Source organism: Paralichthys olivaceus, chromosome 14, assembly GCF_024713975.1.
Source record: "Paralichthys olivaceus isolate ysfri-2021 chromosome 14, ASM2471397v2, whole genome shotgun sequence".
In the NCBI taxonomy this organism is placed as follows: domain Eukaryota; kingdom Metazoa; phylum Chordata; class Actinopteri; order Pleuronectiformes; family Paralichthyidae; genus Paralichthys; species Paralichthys olivaceus.
Genome location: NC_091106.1, coordinates 20106932 through 20128946, shown reverse-complemented (window position 1 = coordinate 20128946; position 22015 = coordinate 20106932). Strand labels below are relative to the sequence as shown.

The following is a 22015-nucleotide window of genomic DNA, read 5'->3' as shown; positions in this document are numbered from 1 at the left end:
GTTAAATGTCCTGGAGTCAAAGCTCAAAACAAAACAGTGTTTTTTTATTTTTTGACAGTTTCAGTGTGCGCCTCCTCAGGTCAGCTGAGTCAGTGCTTTAAAAAGCTTTTAAAACTATTTGAATAGACACTCATATTCATTATTTGTTCTATTTTGCTGCTGTCTGTGGGATCTAACCTCCTGCTGCAATTGTTTACTGAGACAAGTCTTTCTTCTCACACACACACACACACAGTCCAAATCCTGACTTGCTGCCTAAAGAGAGGAGAGAGGCAGTATGATAGATGTCTACCTAAAATCCCTAAAGCTTCTAGAAGACAGATGATTGGACGATTTTTCTTCTCTGTCTTTTTCTGGTTGGTCCTTTTCCCTCCGTGTCTTGTGCCTTCATCCGCCTGTTCACTGTGTCACAGTTTGACTGCACCAGGTCGTAAAGGTTTCCAAACCATAATTGCTATATGACTAAAAGTTATTATAATTATTATTATTATTATTATGTTTGGTTTGTACTTTTGATGTTAAATAGAAGATCCATTTATTGTGTAAAACACTAACTCAGGTTCCCTTGTGATTAATGCCCACCCAGTCTTTGGCAGTGCTCCAGCTGCCTGTTATCTAACATTGTTTATTTACCAAAATGAAATAACCTGAACAACCAAAATATCTCCTTTAACTATGCATCTCTATATAATCAGTTTAATTCTCCAAGTAATAGAAATACATTTGACCTCTCTGGCTTGAAACAGCCCACTCAGATGAGCAGAAATACTGCATCACAAACATTTTCTTTGTGAGCTACTCTTCTGTATTTTCAAGAAAAACTTATTTTACATTGAATTGGATCGGATTGAACTCCAACAGCACCATGTTACTTAAAAAAAATAAAAAGTATTCCTACTCTTCACTCCTCTGCTCGCTGCTGCACAAAGCCCAGAGACGTGAGTCACTCTTTTACATAAAGGCCTGAATAAAGCTGCTTTTATGGGGCAATTATTTTGAAGAAAAGTTATGGTAGCAAAGGAATTGATTCTTTCAACAGCCAGTCCCACCTCCTGCTGTCACACAGCTGGGCAGGCAGCCCGTCCTTCAGCAGCTCCTTGATTGCTCCTCGGCACTGCTGCAGGAAGAGGGCTGTAATGTTGAGGAAATTATCTTGAATAAGGTGAAATTGAGACGCACACGGTGGATAAATCACCAGTCACTCAGCTGCATTTCAATCATGTCTAAGTGCTGTAAGAGATGCTGATTGGTGGCCTGCTGCACACGCAGAAACATGTGTGCAATCTTTGGTCTCATGTGTGCACATACAAATGGCATGTTGAAGAGCATCATAGAACATGGCACACCTACATTGTGAATAACGTTAAGTTTATAAATGTAGATGCTCCTCCTTAATATATGAACTGAGAAGAAGATGCTGGAACAATTTAAAAATACTTCAATTGGTAACATACAAATGACTTAAGTTTGTTCAAGTTAAAATGTTATATTAACACAGTTCTAACTTTATACTGATAATAATGATAATTTGTATTAATAATTTGAAGAAAATGTGTGAAATATCCAATGTAAATATGCATTTTAAAATCCAATCATATCAATTTAAAAATGTAAATTAAAATAGATAGCATATTAAAAAATACAGGGTGTTCATTTGATTCAAATTTTTCAATTTTACTTTAATTTAAAAATAAGTTCAAAACCCAGATTAACCGAATTTCCGCATTTTTCAACAGGCGTAGTTCAGACGCCTTGTTGTCCCCTCCAGGACCCCTCACAATCCAACATGGCGGCGGCCGTACGGGTGTACTGTGCCCTCCGCGTCACAGTCGGAGGTGAATAACTTTTCTTTCTCTTCTTCCTCAGCTTCGTTAAACCCGCACTGTGTTTTTATCGCAGTCTTTGTACTGTGTTTGTGTTTCTGTTGAAGTGGTTGTTACCTGGTTTGGTTTAAAACTGACCCGGGAGCTGCCTGACGGTGCTGCAGTGATGTACGTGAACAAACACGCCTGGAAAATAACTTCAGTTTATTTCAATACACTCCGAAATAATTTAAATACAATTAATAATAACATCTGGTGCTGGTGTAATAATTACATTTATGCATTTGGATGTTCGAACCTGTTTGTTGTGGTGGTGGCCTTGACAGGATGGAATGCACTCCACCAACCAAACTCTGTTCAAAATTCTTTCAATTTAAAGTCATCCTGCTTCTTAGTCATTGTAGAAACCTCTGAGAAAATAACTTGAGACTATTTACACAATGTTTTAGTGCGTGCTTTAATTCGGCGTTATTAAAACATAAATATTCCCAAGTGGAATATTTTATTTTTGTAATATCTCAAGTTTAAACAACCACTGTTTCCACCTCTGTGGTGTATTACTTGGAATCAAATTGTGGATAACGGGGGATCAGAGGATATCCTGTGGGACTGTCTTATAAAAACAGATTTAAAAGACTTTTGCCGAGGCAGGATAGCGATTCCAAGTTCATGATGTTGTGCCGCTCGTCCCAAGTGGTGCATGAAATTAAAATGCAGATTTACCAGCTCCACTCAGGTTGTTGGACCCTGGAGAATTTTCTCGTCTCTTGTATCTTTTGGGACAGAGTTAGAACAGAGTTAGAACAGAGCGGATAAGTATTGTGGTAGTAAAGCTTTTACAATAAAGAGCAACATTGGTTTTTGTTCCCAAAGAAACAGTGATATACAAACCACTTCATATAAATAACAGTGATGAGCATTAGAGCTGCAAACCACAAGACATCATCATGTCCAGTATCCATCCATAATATATATATATACACATATTGTTCTCCTCTCCGTCTTCTATCTCAGGTGTAGCACCACTCCGCACCATCGTGGGAGCCGCTCAAGTGTCCCAGCTGGCGAGTCGAGCCTCAGCTGCGTCTCTCCAAAGACACTCGGCACTTCCCCCTGCGACAGCGTGGCAGCAAACCAGACATGGCAGCTTCTTCAACAAGTGTAAGTTTGAGAAAAGATTATTTCCGAAATCTCTTCTTCTTCATGTTGGAGCAACGACATCAAAATATGTGTGGAACAGCTCAAATGAGCCACTGTCCTTTTACCATAATACAGATTTTATGGTTTTGAATCAAATGATTCATGGTTGTTTATTGTTTGTTGCTTCAAGCTGCAGTTGCTACACAATGCTTGTAGTATTTTTACTTGAATGGCGTTTGTGTGATGTGGTTGATGAATGTATTGATGAAATATTTTAACATTTTATATTGAAATCTTTTTCCAAGAACACAAACATTTTCACCTTCACCACGTTTTTTTTAATGTGTTGGTGTTTTAATGGTTTGTGGCTCTGTAGAGTTTCGGTTGGTTTTATTTTATCGCCCAGTTTTTTCACTGCGTGTTCAGATGGGTCTTAATCTGCGTAAATACTTCAGGTCCTAAACTAGCCCTGGCGTACAATATATCTACTTTAGGTGCCAGGTCTTTGCAAACTCGAAGAGGTTTTTATATTGTCATAACAGTCCCTGGGCGATCACATTTGTCATTAGTCAGGCATCTTTATTTCTAGTTGTTACAGCCCACCATACGTCCTCAGTGCAGCTTGTTTTAGTAGTGGGACAACTAGGTTCAGTTTTCTAAGTGAAACTGCAGATTCAAGATTTAGTTTTAAAAGGATTTGAAATGCACAGAGAGCGAGCGAATGGGGATAAATATTCAGTAGCAGTGGTGGAGCTGAACCTGCTGCTGTGAAGGTGAAGCGAGTGAGAAAACTCTCACTCCCTCAAAAAGTGTTGAAACTGAACATCCTGTTATAAACCTGCTGTTTTTTCAGTCAGTGAAGGAAGAAAAATGTTTCAAAATCAGTAGTTAAAGCAAATGTTTGGAGATTTGTATTGATTATTTTACAGTGTAGAGCTACTGTGATTGTGATGTTGGTCTCAGCTGAAGAAATTTCGCTGCAAATAAAAATATTTTTGTTTTATGTCTTAACATTAGCTGTGTTCTGAATGGTGCCATAATCATAGTTATCATTTATATGATTTTTTTCGGTTAGTATTGTCATCATTAATTAGATTATATATTTTCTTGATCAGTCTGTCTGAAAATAATAAAAAATATAATTAAATGATATACATTTTTTTATTTTATGTGTTTGTTCACCATGTGTGTGATGTGTGTGTTTTCTCAGTGACAGCTGAGGAGCTGTGGAGAGGTGTTCTTGCGGAGACAGGTGCCGGAGCCAGGAAGGGCCGAGGAAAAAGAACCAAACGCAAAATGAAAAAAGACCTGAACCGAGGACAGATGGTTGGAGAAGGTGAGACATCATCTGTCGGCATCTCCCTCTGTGTCTCTCTTTATTTAAGTCGTTTAGCTTTTCTCTGTCTTTCCAAATATTAAAATTTGATTGTTTGATATTTTCTTTGTGTTAAAATTTGTTTTTCGTTCCTGTGAAATTTTCTGGTGTTCACAGGTCGTCAAAAGTGTCTGTCTGATTCTAATGAGCAGCTGATGGACTCAGAACACTAGAATATTCATTAGTCAGAGCTGATTAATTTATTACTCGCTCTACCAGGGAGAGGAATTACCCTCGTTTTTTCTATCTGTCCCCTTTTCTCTCCTTTGAGTTGCTTTATTCACTTTTCTTTTAAGAGGAACCATCAGTCTTCATTCTGCCTCTGTCTCTGTGTCGCAGTCTTTCAGTCCCTCCTGTCTTCTCTGCATTCACTTAACTGTCTCTCATGTATTGCTCTTATACATCCACACTCGTCTGACTGTGGTGTAATGTTTTATTCACTCAAGGTTTTTAGGACTATAACTGAAGCTTTTAGCAGAAGAAACTGAGATTGCGAGACTCAGATGGAGTAAAGATATTAACCACTTCCGGACAGCAAGTTTTACAATTGTCATTTAAGACTGAAGCAAATACGAACATCAGTGGTATTTATGTACTAGATGGGAGGTATGTCATCATATACAAATATGCTGTTGATACAGAGTTCATGTGGCATTGTGTAAGTTTTTGTCTTTACCTTTCTCTCAATTTTCCTTTTTCTCTTCTCTGTCTTAATGTTCAGGTCAAGGAGGTTTTCTGTGGCCTGGTCTAAACACTCCTGTGGTGAAGGATGGCGTTCTGCAGAGCATGAGTCGAAGAGGCGAGGCTGAGCAGCAGGAGGTGCGGGCTGAATTAGGTACAGAAACCGAATGCACGCACACACACACACACACACACACACACACACACACACACTAAAGCTGCTTTCAGACATGCACTTAAGTCTGGACATTGGTCTGCAATTTTGTGGAGGGCCAGAGAATGCAAACTCATTTTACAATCTCTGGAAAATTCACAGCAAGCGAGAAGGCCTGTTGAAGATCATCAAACATGACAAAAGTGGAAGAACACAAATATCTCAGGATGAAAAAGAGGAGTCATACATGAGGTCGCTGAGGAAGATGTCGATAAACACATGTTGATTTGCTGTAAGCAAAAACAAATGTGATATCCGCAGTGGAATTTTAACGTCATGTTCTACCCCTTTAACTCAAAGTTAGAAGACATTTTCCTGAGTTCTTCTCCCAAAATGAATATGATAAATAAAAAAACTGCAGCAGAACTGTGTGAGATAGAAGTCGTCTCCATGTGATCTCATTTGTTAACAGTAATTACACATTTAATTTGACAATGATAGATAGCACTGTGGAGGTTCATCATGTTGTGCTGCTTGAAGTCAGCTCTGGGCTCTGGTGCTAAATGTGCCGCTCATGTCTGTCCTGCAGTGCGTCAGAGGGACGAATGGGACAAGAAGAGGAAGATGAAGGTGAAAAGGGAGAGAGGATGGACGGGAAACTCGTGGGGCGGCATCAGCCTGGGCCCCCCTGACCCTGGACCCAATGGAGGTAAACCCCACACACACACAACGAAAATATTTCTTTATAAAAACCTAGAAAAAAACCAATAATTAAATAACAATTATAGTAAACAATATTTTTATAACACCATCTCCATGACACAAACACACAAACAGAGTGCTAAGGATGGGAAGACCCGATGATGAAGGGTGGAGCTGCTGTGTGTGGCCCATTAGAACAGATGAAGACGATTACTCCAGAGTTTCAAGTGGGACAATGTCCTAATTAACAAATACATCTTGCTCTTTCTCTCTTCCTGCTTTTCATTCTCTCTGTTTGTTATTCTCTCTCCAGTTTTTCATTCAATCCCCCTTTTCTCCTCTCCTCCCTCTCAGTCCCCTTTCTGTTTTTTGTTATTCTTGTTTCCCCCTTCTTCCTTCTTTCCATTTCCATATTTAAGTATACATGTACACCTCGTGTTATGTTTCTAGTGTGAACACTGGAACCTAAAACCTTGACTGGTTTCATTTTATGACTTCTGGTTTTCACTGGAGACATTCTGAGTGTTGCATGAATATCTAAATGCATTGTCAGAGGGTTTCCATCAATAATACAGGGCAGTATATACAGAAATATAGATGAACAGAGTAGTTAATATAAATCTATCAGGGTTTTTACTTGGAGTTTGGGCTGAAGTCTGAATGTTATATTGTGTTGTAAATATCTCTGAAGTCCATAAAGGTGCGTCTCCTGTCTAATGAACTCTGAGGAACTCTGCTGCTTTAATTCCTGCTGATCCACTGTGAGCCTCCTGCTCCCAACCTTAATACATGTTTAAACTTCAGCTCTCAGAGTTGAGTTCAGCCTGTTGACAGATGAGGGATGAGCGTCTGTCACAGAGCACGTCCCCTCGTCTCTCTCTCTCCTTCTTTTTGAATTCAGTCTGTTATTCGCTTCCTCAGTTTCCTTTTCCTCTTGATGTCTCCTCGCTCCTGTCCTCGCACTAATACGCTCTACACTCGCTCTCTCCCTCCTACATGTTCAAACACTTTCCTTCACACACACTGTCTGTCACTCACAGACACACAAACACAGGGCCCGGTAAATGTGATGCGCAGAGAGTTGTAACTAGGTTGGTTGTCTCTGATCAGGTTTAGTTTCTTACAGATGGTTGGTCCCTGGTTTCTGTCTCTGTGTGTCTGTCTTTGTGTGTGCGTGTGTGTCGTCTCCTCTGAGCCTTTGAGTCAGCCCTCCTTTGTTTGTTGTTAATTGGTTAGAGGTGAACAGGCTGCTGTTGAGAGAGAGAAACATCCCTTAGAGGTCACTGACAATGAAAAGTGTCAACTCTTTACTCTACTGCAAGGGCTTCTGGGTATTGTTACGCCAGCAAGAGCCTGGCTTAATCTGTTCATGGCAGCTGTGATAGTGTTTGTGTTCGTGTGTGTGTGTGTGTGTGCTCAAACCTTCTCTCCTTTCTTCTCTCTGCAGAAACCTATGAGGACTTTGATTCACGTGTCATCGAGGTGAGTGTTTCTCTTCTCATGAGCAACATTAGCTGCTTTCAAACAATCCAGACGTTTCCCTGAAACTGGGGCTGCATGTGAGAAAGAAAATCAGAAGGAATATTTTATTGATATGCTATTGAAAGTAGTTTTTTTTAGTTTTTTTCAGTTTGATTTCTGGGAATAATCCAGCCGCCCCAATCCCAGCTCTTAATTCTCTTCAACCTCTGCTTTAGAGTAAAAGTCTCACTTAGACCTGGTATATCACAGCTTTTATTTATGCATATGTAACTTTTAAAATACAAAACAAAACCTTGTCACTAAGTTTTGATAGACTAAATTACGAAAAATGAATTACTTTCAACTGCTGCTGTTTTATCGCACATTGTTCCCCTTCAATCCTACAACACCCCCCTCTCCTGGTTGTAAACCAACACGGTGGGAAGTGGAACCGATGACATCTTGTAAATCCAACGCGGTTTGACAGTAGTGGGATAAAGAAATGAAAATAAGGTTTTTTACAGGCTGCATATACAGATATTTGACTGCTGTTGTGTGCATAGCTTCCCTCAGCCTCTACTTTCCACCTGTTTATCTTCCCCTCCTTGTCATAGTCGTCGTAGCCGCTGTGAGCACTGGGTGAAATCTTGTTATTCAGAAAAAAACTGAAATCACTGCTGCGCTGACAGTAAAACTTTGTGATCGGGTTTCACTGCTGTTCTCTTTTGCTACATCACACTGTACAGAACAATTCTGCTGAAAGCCTCGGAGGAAGAAAGTGTTTTCAAGGAAATCAAAATGGTGAAACGTCCAGTGGGGCGTGTGCACATTGATGGGGATGCAGGCAAATTTGCTGAGCAAGGGTTGCTGCAGTTGAGCATTAAATTTCAGATGTTGTAGTGTCCCCTGAGGCCAAACAGTGTCATTTCTATAAGGTCAGAGTTGTGCAAGTGTTTGACACAAAGGAAAATTAAAAGTTCATCATGGTTCGTTCATTTTATCCACGGCAGTTTAGAAACTCCAGTCTTGTGTGTGTGTACATGTGCATGCATGTGTGTGTATTCTCTCTTTGTCTTTGCAATGGTGTATTTTACCTTAATTTAATTATCACTAATGGACCCCACTAAACTAATGCCACAAGGACACACACACACACACACTTGTACATTTGTCTTTGTTAGGACACTCATTGACATAATGGGTTCCCTAGCTCCTTACCTTAACCATTCAGCAACATTTTGTTGTTTGACCATTATTATCACTCACTTCTAACCTGAACTCTTAAACCAAGACGCCAGCAAGAAGTTTCAACAGTGGCAACACTTGTTTAGGAGAAACTTAGTTACTTCGCTCGGGCATAAGGACAAACGGCAGCTTTTTCCTCTTTGTTAAGAGGCACATCATCGCAACCTCCTCCTCTGTCAGATGCTCTCCCCTCGGTGCTGCCCTCAGGTGGATTTATTGCTTAACAACCATATCGGTGTAAAGCATGCATGTGTTGGTTACGTTGTTTGTAACAGACATGTCTCTTTGCAGCATAAACAAGCCTTTAACCCTCAGACCGTTCTCTGTGCTTCTGAGGAGGAAACAAAATGTCCTCACTTTCCACAAATGCCTCAAAAAACCCTTCACAACGATGATTAAAAGCAGATTTGGTCCTCACAACCTTATAAAGACATGTACTCACACACATGCACATGATCCATCAAAGTATGAGCTTTCTATAGATCTATACGGTACAATTCTGATATTAATGTAGCGTACACAAATTTGTGTTTTCTTCTTTTCTAAATGTTTTTGATTTAATGCGTGTGTGCACTCTTTGGCTCTGTACATCCTTTACTCTCTTTATTTCTATTTGCTTACTCCATACACACACAGTATCAGATAGTGTGTGTCTGTGTGTGTGTGTGTTTTATCAGGGTGTGTAGCTATGTGTGTGTGTGGCACTATAAATTCAGGCCTAATGAAATGAGAAAGGCTTACTGGAATAAAAAGTCTTGTCTCCCAAGGACGATGATGCCGACATGCCATTAGAGAACACATCCAGCAGGAGGCGAGGGAGGGAGGGAGCGAGGGTGGCGGAGCTGAGGAGGGGTTGTTGAGAGAGGGGGGAGGACACGATGTGAGAGCTAAGAAGTCAGGTAGTGAGAATGCAGTAAATGTTTTGCTGTAGGGAAATTAATAATTCAATACATTTACATCATTAGAAGTAAAATCTCATTATTAAGTTAGTTATTGAATCTTTACATTAAAGTATATGTTTGTGTGTAGTTGTTGTGGTTTGTTTGCTGTGATAGGACGAGTTGCTTCAATTTAAATCTCAAATAATGAAGCAGAAAATCTGTATTTTCTTCAGAGCACTGGGCAGCACCAGACAGAGGGACAACAAAGCTGAAGACTAGCTTCTGAACGTTTGGGAGCATTAAGCATCTAAAGAGCCAGATAAGAATCAGAAGTTAACAACCAATCACCTTTCAGAAACGTATCCAGAGGAAGTAGCGGATCTGAGAATTTATATTCACGTTCTTTACCAAAAGGCTGAGCCCCCCCCCCGCCCCCTGTAATGTTACTGAGATCCATTGGTAGAGGCCAGAAATATAACTCCAAATAAATGCTAATGTTTCTCCATATCTACTGAAGTTGTAATAACAACCTGTGAACATGTTAGACACAAGCTTGCCCTGCCCCCGAGAGAAATATCAAATGACGAACATTCATCCGATACATTAACTTCTACAAACCACAGATGAAAAATTTCTCATCAAGACAAACCACTCATCTCTGGCACAGTCTCAGCGTGACGTGCGGTCAGTTAGCGAGATGAAGAAGAGAGTGAAGGATGACGAAGAGCAGAGGTAACAGCCGAGAAGAGAATGAGAGGGGAGTCCGGGCGACAGAGAGAAAAGTGATGTTCATGGCCTCTCTCCAGCTACAGCAGCCACTTGGACAGGACTGGGTGATTTCATTAACAGAGATGGACCGCCGTCGCTGTCACAACAGGGGTTTTGTCTTCTTTTCTTTTCTTTTTTTTAGTCTCACCCCCGCCTCTTCTCTGAGCTCAACAACCTTGAAAAGTTTTGCTAAAAGTAAGTGGACAACAAGAGCAGCTCTGAAAGAACATTCAATTTGATTAGATGTCTTGTTTTAATAACCAAGTGGAGCTTGAGCGGGGACATGTGCCCAATTTTGTATCTGAAGGGAAATTCCCATCTCCTGTCTCTTTAAGCCCCCCCCCACCCCCCACCCCCTCCCAATAAAGCCCACTCTTCTCTGATTGGCCAGTTGGCCCACTCTGTGACGTCATAATGACCCCGAAGTATCGGCTGGACGACTGAAGAGGTCCTGCAGCCTTCGGGCTTCTGAACCTCAACATTCACAAAAACTATTCCACACTCGTGTTAACATAAACAACACGTGTAGCTGAGGGTATATTATAACTGCTGAGAACAGAAGTCAACATATATGAGCTATAATCAAATAAAACTAATGTAATTTACATCGTCAGATATTCATGTGTAATGATTCTACAAATTTTTTAAAGTTTAGCAGGAGCAAAAAAACGTTTTCCACTATTCAGTGTGTTCACAGGGTCAAGATATCAACTTCAAACCCGAGTGAAAGAACTGATGGGGAGTCGTGTAACAGCCAGTCAGAGGAGTGTTTAGCGTTGGCAGAGGTTTGTGCTCTCGCAGCGCCTTATGTCTCCATGTGGTGAAAACTCCTCCTCTGCGCTGCAGTGTATAGAACTGACGGGAAGACCAGCAGCAACAGATTGAGGAAAATAAGAGATGAAACAGAAGTGAGCGCGAGATCGAAGCGTCCTCCCACCGCCGTGCTGTCGCTCATCCGGCGGAGGGAAACCTGGCCCATCTGCTCCGCTGCTAACGCGACGCTGAAACTACTGCATCTTCACCTAAAATGAGGAACGTAAAGCCAAGAGCTTCACGTCACTTGAGACTGTAACACACACTTCTAATAGAAACTGGCTTCACAGACTGCGTTTGTGATCCCATCTGTTCAGGATCTTTGCAGAGACAAACTAGAACTGCTCTGAGTTCTCAACAGTCCCCTCAGATCAGGTACCAGCTCCTAAATCTTAAACCTTTTGTCTGGATCCAAACCTAAAATGTTCTTTTCCTAAAACATAACCTCGGCTGGGGTGCAAGACGAACCCGACCTGCATTCTGTTTTTCTGTGTCCGAGTTAGTGTGAGAAATGTGCAGTGCACCAACGTGACCTGATTATATAACATTTTCGTCCGAACCTGGCGCACCTGACGGGCCCCGACTTCACGGGCCCACAGCCACAGAACTTTGTGTTGTGTGTTTAAATATTTTGCATTTACTAATTATTATGTGCTCTTCATTAACAATGTTTTGTGAATTTACAGTAAAAAAAAAAAGGGCTTTTGTATGTGAACATATCAGAACATAGTAGAAACATCACGCGTGCGTGCATGTGCGTGTGTGTGTACGCCCCCTGTTTTGAGTGTTGTGGTGTGTGCAGCTACCCTGACCCCAATCCTACTGCAGTGTCCCTGCAGTTAAATTATAAACCCTTTACAGAAATGTGTGTTACGTAACTGCACAGGCTGAAGGCAGATCTAAGACTTTGAAGTTCCCGCAGTGGAAACTCGGCGCCGCTCTGTCACTCACACTCACTGGTGACGATGAAAGTAAAGTGACGGTGGTGAACTGCTGGTGGTGCCAGTATAACATTCCCTCATGGAGACACCGCTGAGTTAGCACTAGCTCTATTTCTGGGGTGTTGTGATCTCTTTGTTGACGAGGGGAGCTGTAATAAATGTTTCGTGGTTTCAGAGTTTTTTATTTTTTGTCACAAACAAAGATGTGTGTGTTCTGGTTTAAGCCTCTGAGGAGAGTTCCTGTGCCAGGGATCGGTGGCTGCTGCCTGCAGAGCTGAACGTGGCTGTTATGACAGTCTGAAGCTGTGCAGCTGGAAATTGTCTGTGTGAGAGTTTCTCTGAACAGTTAGAGATGATGAAAGTTATTTTTTCTGCCTCTGATCTTTTTTTGTTTTAGTTTCTTCTAGTTGTATCGTCGAAATGTGAAAATTGATGCGTCCGTGTTTAACACAGGAGACTTTTATGAACCGGTTTTTAATCTAAATGTATTTTTTTCCACACATTCATCATCGATTCAGTTTCTCTCTCACAGTTTCTCTTAGTTATTCTCCATCAGTTTGTCTTCATCTCTTCAGTTTCCTTCTTTAAAAATTAATATTTGACGATGGACTTTACTGAATGTATAACCGGCCCTTTTCACTTCTCACCTCAATATAAAACATACAGCAGGTAGTCCGTGATGATTGAGGAGGAAAGTGATGTGCTGTCAGGTGAATACTGATGACTAGGGTGATTAGGGTTAGAATTAGGTTGAGGTTAAGAGTGAGGCATTTAGTTTGGATGGTTGGGCTGTGGAATATATTATGCCAATGGGCATCCTCACTAAGATAGCTGTACAAACGTGTGTGTGTGTGTGTGCAGTCCTTTGTGTAGTTTCTTTTGGGAGTCAGCAGTTTGTTCATCTCTTATCAAGGCTCGGCTCAAAATCCTGGATGCTCACCTTGCACAGTAAAACACGCTGCATCTTCTTCATCGCACGTTTGATGTGGTATTTTTATCTCCTTCTCTCACACATACACAGAATCGCTCCCTTGTTTTCTTGTTCTTCTCGCTCCTTCCTCTGCATCTTCTTGTTCCTCATATTTAATATCAGACAATAAACCCTCTTTGTTCCTCTTTTCTTCCTCTGTGTCTGTTTCCTCTTCTCTTTTTACGTTCCTCTCTTCATCTTTCTTCTCTGACCTGCACTGTTCATCTTTTTGATGTCCATATCTCGTCCTTTGCACCTTCATGCTTTCTCGCTCCTTTCTGGTAAATTCCTTCCTCCTCTTCCTCGTCTTGTCTCAACTACCCTCCTACACTCCCCCCCCCCGCTCTCTCTGTAGCGCATCAATGCTGCCCCCTGGTGTTTTATAAAAGTCCTATTGCCGTTTGTCGAGCAGCCAGTGTGGATAGATGAGCTTCTACTCTCAGATCAGTGACAGTCACTTTGGGATGGATGTTTAGGGGATGGATTGACAACACACACACACACACTTTGACATGAGAACGTATCAAATCAAAGAAAAGGGACATTTTAAAATCAGGGATAACAGAAGATAATCCTTAATTAGTCCCACTGTGAGGAAATGTCCCATGAATACACAATCACCTGCCTCACAAGCTTATCAAACAGTTTCAAACCAACTCTCTGGTGTTTTACATGTGGATCATATAAGCAGATTAAGTCTTTTCTTTTGTCTCACCTTGGTTTTTAGATTTTCTTTGGTTCATGTTGGACAAGTCTCTGATTAACTGATGTCGGTCTGATTTTACTGGAGCACATAATGTCCACAATAAAAATAACACAAGAGAGTTCCTCCATTTAAAACGATGCACGGTTGTTACTTTATACATGTGATCTCACTTGGTTCTTTCACCAGCACTGTGAATGTGTTCGACATGAAAAATGCTAATAGTGATAAGGCAGAAAATTAATGTTGTGTAATCTCTTGTGTTGTTGTGCAATGTTTTCTAGGTGAAGAGTGTGTTCAACATGACGGCCAAGGAGGGAAGGAAGAGGTCAATCAGCTGTCTGGTGGCCGTGGGGAACGGAAACGGAGCCGCAGGTCTGACTCTCTGTGAAAACAGATGTAACTGATGTTATAAATTACAATGGATCACAGTTATATTTTAACTTATACGTAAAGATATGTTCATGATAATAATACATTTTAATTAATATAAATGTTTGGAAGCGTTTTAAAGTCATCTCTACCTCCTTTTTGAAAACGTGGAACTGAAATTTCAGTTTCAGCGTATTTGAAAAAGTTTTTTATTCGCCGTCGACATGGAGACGAGCAGGAAACAGTTTTGACACTTTGACACTTTTCAGAAGTGAACGGCAAAGTAAAGAAAATGCTGAGGTTCACCTGCCTTCAGCGTCTCATTACAGAGTCTTTAAAATGTCACAGTGATGGTGCAGACTCATAATCAATATCTCATTTAACGACCAGTCACTCTCATTTAACACCATTTTGAAAGTTTAATTGGCAAAATCGCAAACACACTTTAAAAAACACTGAAATTGATTTGATATCTTCTGTCACTCTGAGTTCCTTTGCTTTAAACTGACTCCCTCCCTCTCTCCCTCTCTCCCTCTCTCCAGGCTTCGCGTTGGGCAAAGCAGCAGATAGAAATACAGCTCTGAGAAAGGTAAGACCACAAATTAGTTTTTTATTCCAAGCAAAATATTCATTAAATATAATTAATTTTTGTTCAATTAGCACATTTTCGACGGTTGTTTTGTATAAAATGGAGTAAAACAGATCAATCAGTGACTAAATGGAAGTTAAAGGTCAAAATTATTCAGGGTCGAACCAAAAACTGACATTTTAATTAAAGTGCTCATTTGTGTGTCTCTACAGGCCAAGAACAGAGCCATCCACTACTTGTATTATATCGATCGATACAACAACCACACCAGTAAGTGAACTGTGTGTCTGTGTGTGCTCCTTCTGCCTCTTCTTCTTTCCTCCTTCACTCAGTTGGAGACACTTTTCTTTTTTGTCAAAGAACCAGAAGTTTTCAGACTTTAACCAGGAGAGTTTCCAACAACCAGGAGAGTCGTGTAACATGATGAATGAGACTTAACTATAAGAACCAATGGCGTCTGAAATAACTTCTCCCGCTTCTTATCTCTTAATTCTTCCACCTCTTTGGCTCCACTGCTCTTTCTCAATCTCTCCTTCTCTCACTCCACCTGTTTCTCATTTTCTTCCTCCCATCGTTTCCTCTCCTCCTGTTACCTGCATAATAACATCACTCCAGCTAAGGTTGAACCTCGTTAAGCCACAGCGAATGTTTGGCTCCCTCTCTGTGTGTGTGTGTTTTTGACGTCTCCTCCATCCTCCATCCTCTCCACCTGTTTCCTCCGCACATTACTCCGTCGTTTGTTGCAGCATGTAAATCATTAAGAGTTTCCTAACTCCACCTGGATGTGTTAGAGGAATCAGGGAGAGCAGCCAGAGGGAGATGTTTAAAAGAGATTTGACACCAGAACAAGATTTTAACCCGAAGCAATTCAGCGGCAGCACCTGGCTCCCACTCAGGGACTGTGTGCGTCTGAATGATTAATCAGCCACATCTGCTGCGACGAGCAGGAGACGCTGGTACGTGGACGGACGCGTGGTGGGCAGCGAGAGAGGCTCGAGTCCTGAGAGAGAGCAGGAGAAAACACAAAGAACAAAGCACGAGTAGATTAAAAACGACACAAAACGTGTGGAAGTAATTAAACTTTGAGGAATCGTTTTGTCTGTTCAGTATTTATGAGTTTGGCTGTTTGTTCCTCCTCTTTCTCTTTCTCTACAGTCCGTCAGTTCTCATCAGTCGTTTTTCTCTCCAACAGTTTATCACAACATTGAATCCAAATACAAGAAGACGACGCTTCGCATGAAGAAACAAAACCAAGGTGCAGCATCATTCATGCACAGTTTGATGGGAGGGTCAAGGATTAAGAATTACACATAAAGGATGAGTCACAATTTAAATAGCTGGGTTTATTTTTTTAAGTTCCTTGAAGCAGCTGAACTCTGTAGTTTAAGCTGAACGACAAGCTTTACAGATTTTTGCCTTACCTAAGTACTTTCAAGTAATGAAGTAAATGTATATATGTAGTTTTAGAAAGTTACAAGAGTGTTCAAGTCCCAGTTTATTCATTATACACTGGTATTAGTACTCTGGATTGGCCAGTACTCAAAACCCACGTATCTGAAAAAGCAAAGTACATGTTTTCAACTGGATTAATAGATATTTGGAAATATTTTTGAAAATACCTCAAATAAATGCTGAATTTAAAACTGTTTTTGACATAAATATTAATTTGTGTACTTTTTTTATGTTTAGCTGACTGGCTGTTTACTGACTGTTACACTAGACTATATAGTACATTCATAGGAAGTGTGTCTGTTTGTCTATATCTTAGGTTATGGTCTCCACTGCCACCGGGCTGTCATCACTCTGTGCAAGCTGATCGGGATCCAGGACATGTACTGCAAAGTGGAGGGATCCATCAATTACCTTAATATCACCAGGGCCCTCTTCACTGGATTAGCCAATCAGGTGAGGCCATGATGGTGCGGTGGTTATTCTCTGAGTGAAGCAAAACTAAATCCTGACCCATTGAGGCTTTTATAGATCTTTGTGGATCTAAAGCAGGGATGTTGACTCACAGACATTTTTCTTTTCTTCTGCCTACGTGTAGGAAACACACCAATCTCTGGCCAACAAGAAGGAGCTCCACGTCGTGGAGTTCCAGTCGCAGCGGGGCCCACTACCCGTGGTGGTGGCGAGTCCTAAAGACGGGGTACGATCGGACCCGGAGCCCGAGGACGAAGTCCCCAACACCAGGCTGCACTGGGATGACGTGAAAGCTACTCAGGGAACCAAGCGCTCGATCTGGGCGGGAGTCAAACGCACCATCTGGTAGGACAGCAGCAGCAGCGGCCGGTGATTGGACTGATGAAGGCTGGAGGGGCTGATGGAAGCTCGAGATTTGGTTTTGCTGAAAAAAAAGCTGACGTTGAAAGTGGAATAAGAACTTTTCTTTCAAGCAGAATATTCTGTTTTTAAATGTTTGATTGTGTCGTCAATCAAGGACTAAAGTTACACGTTTTTCAAAATGAAGACATCAAGTTTGACATCATCATTCTCCAGACGCACCTCACAAAGACCAATACTCAGTCGGTTAGATGTTCCAGAGATCAATACTTTACCTTCTAACTGTAATAAATGTGGAATCGTTCTGATAAACAGTATAAATAAAGCGTAACTCTGTCAAGAAAAAGTTTAACCTTCTGTCGAAGCCTGATTCGTGTTTTGTCTGTGACTACGTTCACCGTCACATTTCCAGGACTCTTATCGTGCGTATCCACTTTAACTATTGAAAAGAAAAGTAAATATTTGGCTCAGTGTGTCTGTGAGACTGGATTTACACATTACACACGAGTGTAGGAGCAGGAACCTGCAGCAGTTTAACTAAAACTTAGATGTGCACGAAAGATGAAAACATATGATAATATGAATAAAAACAAAAAAGAATTAGTTGAAATGTTCCAAGCAAATAAACAAGGACACAGCAAATCTTATGTCTATATCTTCTTTTAATCTTGAGAACACAAACATTAATTTCAAGCAGAGTTCTTTGGACCTAAAACAAATCCTTGAAGTTCTCATCGAAGGCGAAAGTTATTTTAAAAAAGTTTAAAAAAAAAGAAAATTTTTTGACTCATTCTTTGTCACTGCAAAGTTCCGTTAGTGATGCTGTGAGGAAGCAGAGGGAAGGTTCTCCGATGGATTCAAGTCACTCAAACTCTTAATTTTTTTCATTCTGAGCTTTCAAGATTCTCAAATAATCTCTTTTTATTTCAGATTATTTCACCGTCAGCATTTTGTGTAAACAACATCAACGCTTCATGTTGTTGGGTTTTGTTTGTTAGTTTTTTGTTTCTTAAAAATATACATTCAATATGTTACAACCAAAAAAAAGTATTTATTATACACTTTAAATATACATCCAGTGGAATTCAATACATTTTATTTTGAATTGTATTAAAAAATATTTGTTTGCTGAACATTGATAAAAATTTGAAGAGATATTTTCTCACTTTTAATTTGAAATTTTAAAAAGTTATGATAGCTCAGTTCTTAATAATATTTACATTGTTTTCTAAAGTCTGACCGAAACGTCGGGTAAAAATAATTCACTTTAATTGTGAAATGATCCATAAAATGTCCTTTGTTTACATCGGTGATATTTCAGGTGTTCGTCTCTTCATCTACTTCCTTTGTTCACTTCTTCAGCCTCCACACGTCACAAAACGGTGCTTCCATCCTTCATCTTGAATCTGAGCAAGTTGACGCCACTTGTGGGTACAAACACACACACACACAGACACACACACACACACACAGGTCGGAGAATGGGCGTCTGTCCTCAGAAGTGTTTCCATCGGATGGCGGAGAGAATGGCGTGGATGAAGTAGAGGAGCGTGGCCAAGAAGGCAAACACCTGACACACAGAATAACACAAACCACTGGACTGTGAGGCAAAGATGTAGTGGAGTGACTGATTCTTGTTATTGTAATAAAAACCTGTTCTCACCACAGCAGCGATGTCAATATGGTAAATGTTAGAAAACGAAGCGACGGGTTCCAACTGGATGGTGACGAACGCCAAATCCACTCCTGCGCTGAGGTAGAACAACGCTGCCAGGCTGTGGTACGCAAAGTCCTGGACACACACACACACACACACACACATGTGGTTACAACGTGGCCACAGCCCCTCACATCTCCTATCTCTTTTGAATTCTTCCCCTCTCACCGCAGTGGCCCAGCCAGAGCTGCTCTTGTGAACCCCAGCAGCGAAGAAGATCATCCAGAGGAAGGTCATGACGAAGCAGAAGACGGAGACGAACATCACCCAGCCCAGAGGGTTCGGCAGGAACACGTGGGTCGACGCCACCAGGATCCACACCAGACCCCCGAAAATCTGTGGAGTGGAGGACACATGATGATGTCATAGCTTCTTAAACATGACATCATTTCACAAACATAATAATAATAATGCTCATGTTTGTCAAAATAAGTTTTCATTTTGCTGCGAAGAGATAAAAAGGACATTTCAGGTTAGTTTGATGATTTTGCATTTGCAGGGTCGACAACCGGTTTATACAAGTTGTGTAAAAACGAAACCTCTCTCAGGAGAATCGAAAGGAAAGCCAGAAGCTTGGGGTCACGGAGAATGAGTTTTATATGTTTGAAGACGTCACAGTTTAAAGTACAAACCTGAAGAACAAAGCCCACTACGACCAGTTTGCTTGTAAAAGGAGAAACTCTAATAAACTCTTTATCTTTCTATTGTGCATCAGTGAACAAAGTTAATCATTAGACTGGATACCGTAAACGTGTGTGGACATTTTGACACAGCCGGAGTTAAAGGCTGTGTAATATCATTTGTCTGATGTCATCTCCAAAAAGACCATTTCCGTCTGTGCTATAAGATGTGTGATATATAATATTCTCTGTATTTTCATTTAATTTGATTTATCTATTCATGTACACATTATCTGTATTTTTTATTTAGTTGTATCTACTTAATGTTAATATTATCTGTTGTTATTTAATTGTTTTTAATTTTTAAATGTATAAATATTTTAATTTCTTTTTATTTATTTCCATTTTGCCTATTTTGTTTGCTGTCTATTTCATTCAAATTTCATTTTTATTTTATTTTGTCTTCATCCAGCCTCTCTCTACCTCATTCTGCTGCTGTAACAAGAATGTAATAATAAAATGTTTGATTTCTTTAAAACTGGAAACTGATATAAAGGCTTTAAAGTTCAAAATGAATCCAGTAGTTTAAAGCTGGAGCTGATGACACACGTGTAGATACAGTGAAGAGATGATCGCGCTGCAGCGAGGGTCGTGGAAAGTGAACAAGTTTCCACTGTTCTCTCCGTTATCTGTTCTTTTTCAATCTCACTCCGACCCTGAAGACATGAAATCCTACCTGCAGCAGAAACGTGCAGGGAAAGAACAGTGCAGCCTGTGCAGATTGGAATTGATGTAGATATTTGCATGAGCACGGATCTCACTCTGTGGAACCCTTTGTGAAGCTACCTGTATTTTGATTAGATCAGGGTGTGGCCGCTCGCCTGTGCTGTTGATTCAACATCAGCAGAATACAGGCTGCGTTACACCGATACACAACGATCAAATACTACCTGTGAAAAACTGTTTTTTATTAACTGGAACTCTAAGCTTGAGTTTTTCTGTGTAGTTCCAGTAAAGTCTTTTTGAAGAGGAATCTTTTATCTTGTTTTTAGATGGTGATGTTGACTGATTAGAACCTTTCCTTTCTATTTGTATTGTAAGTTAGTCTGAGCTCAGGTTGGCAGGTGTTTAGTTTAGTTTAGATAGAGAGAGCAAACCACATCCTGTAAGGAAGTCTTATTGTGACGCTGTGTCGTAACATCTCGTGATATTGAAATATCTATCGTCTGAATATCAGAGAGATGAAGGACTGACACAAGGACACGATCATTCTCAAAACCAGCGTTTTGCTGCCGCAGCTCAAGACAAACACATGACTTGTTGCAACCTTAAAGCTTTTACTCTAAAATAACAGTGGCCGACTGTTCTTTTTATTTCTTTTCAATCAGTGGTGTGTGTGTGTCTCCTCCATCTCTGCACCTTTTCTCTCTCCACACCTCACAACCACTCATCACAACCCAGCACTGCTGGGTGTCATCAGCCGATCAATGGCGGCTATAAGAAGCTCAGTCCCCCCCCGCTCGGTCCTTGTGTTGTTTATTTTGCCAGTGGTCATCTGAGCGGTTTCTATCTTTTGTCGTCGTTCAGGAGAGAGTTGGCCGCATTCTTCCTCAGGTTAGTGTCGCTGGTACAATATGAGTGAAATGTGAGATGTGACTCTGGGGCTCCTCCCGTACAGAGAATATCTTTCATCGTCTCACGTTTCACCGACATGAACCATTTTGGGGAAACAGTTCATAATCAGGTTTTGAAAAACTTTTCAGAGATTTAGAAAAATAGGATGAAAACTTTTAGTTTAGCATCTACATGAAGTTATCACATCATGATGAGATGAAGCAGAGGATAAAGGTTCATCACAAGAGTCAATCACTCTCTGTCCCTTAAGATGACAAGAACTCTTCATGTGTTGTTTATGCATCTCTTGGTTTTAATTTTGTGATGCAGCAGAACTAAAATGTACAGTGTGAATAAAATTAATTGTTAATTGCAACAACTTTTGCATCATGTGTTGTATCTAAAATGCTTTAAAATCAAATCTGATTAAAACCCTGATTGCTGAATTAAAAAAAACCAAAAAAAAAACCTAAATGTCTTCAAGGTCAAGCTGCTGCGTCCTCAGTCATCGTTCACTCACCAGCTCAGGCAGGTAAAACACATCGGGGGCCGTGGTGCAGATTCCCAGTCCGCTGGGCAGGCTGCCCATTGGCTGAGTGGTGGTTGCAGCCATCTCTGCTTGTTCCTTCACCAAGAGTCAACAGTTGTCCCTTCTCCTCTGGACTAACGGAGCGGCAGCAGGAGGAGCAGAATCTTATAGGAGAAGCAGAGCGAGCGAGCGCACAAACCCGTTCTGCCACTGTGGCTGAGAGATAACTTCCCCAAAACAAGATGGACACACCCTCAACTCGCAGCAGCCAAGGCCGACGCTGTGTTTGACGTGAGGCTGTGAGCCACAGGAGAAACTTTGTGCCCTCGAGCCACAGCGACAACATGCAGCTGAATTATCCTCATTGTTGAGTCAAGTGACGAGTCAATGAGTTTTAGTTTATGTGAACTTTATGACCTTCAGCTTCTTGTGGCCGAGGAGCTGCAGTTTTATATTCAGAGACTTTACAGGAAGACGACAAGACGTTTTAAGAAGAGTACATGAAAAAATATTAACTTCAATGCTGCAGTAATCCGAGTTTTTACTTTAACTGAACAAATGACCATTGTGCAATGTGAAAGGACAATTATCACCAAACTCTTCCTTCTTTATTTTTTTGTGGAATTCTTTTTAA

General features: G+C 40.7%; 2 protein-coding genes and 1 long non-coding RNA gene across 3 annotated transcripts; 1 reads left to right on the top strand and 2 right to left on the bottom strand.

Moving 5' to 3' along the window:
* The first annotated feature begins 1718 nt into the window (after positions 1-1718).
* On the top strand, positions 1719-17253 carry mrps5 (mitochondrial ribosomal protein S5). The gene is made up of 12 exons (XM_020087267.2): positions 1719-1835; positions 2838-2984; positions 4174-4299; positions 5060-5173; positions 5763-5882; positions 7323-7357; positions 13942-14032; positions 14572-14618; positions 14831-14888; positions 15811-15873; positions 16387-16523; positions 16666-17253. The coding sequence occupies exons 1-12, from the start codon at positions 1787-1789 to the stop codon at positions 16888-16890; spliced, it is 1212 nt and encodes a 403-aa protein (XP_019942826.1). The 5' UTR covers positions 1719-1786; the 3' UTR covers positions 16891-17253.
* Positions 6173-13273, bottom strand: LOC138413656 (uncharacterized). The gene is made up of 3 exons (XR_011246067.1): positions 12925-13273; positions 7298-7428; positions 6173-7125 (listed from the first exon to the last, which is right to left on the bottom strand). It is a non-coding gene; the product is annotated as an uncharacterized lncRNA (long non-coding RNA).
* Positions 17254-17543: 290 nt separating the features above from the next.
* On the bottom strand, positions 17544-21599 carry LOC109631293 (myelin and lymphocyte protein-like). Its single transcript, XM_020089942.2, has 4 exons — positions 21373-21599; positions 18787-18954; positions 18565-18693; positions 17544-18471 (listed from the first exon to the last, which is right to left on the bottom strand). Exons 1-4 carry the CDS (start codon positions 21463-21465, stop codon positions 18397-18399), a joined length of 465 nt encoding a protein of 154 aa, XP_019945501.2. The 5' UTR covers positions 21466-21599; the 3' UTR covers positions 17544-18396.
* Positions 21600-22015: the final 416 nt, after the last annotated feature.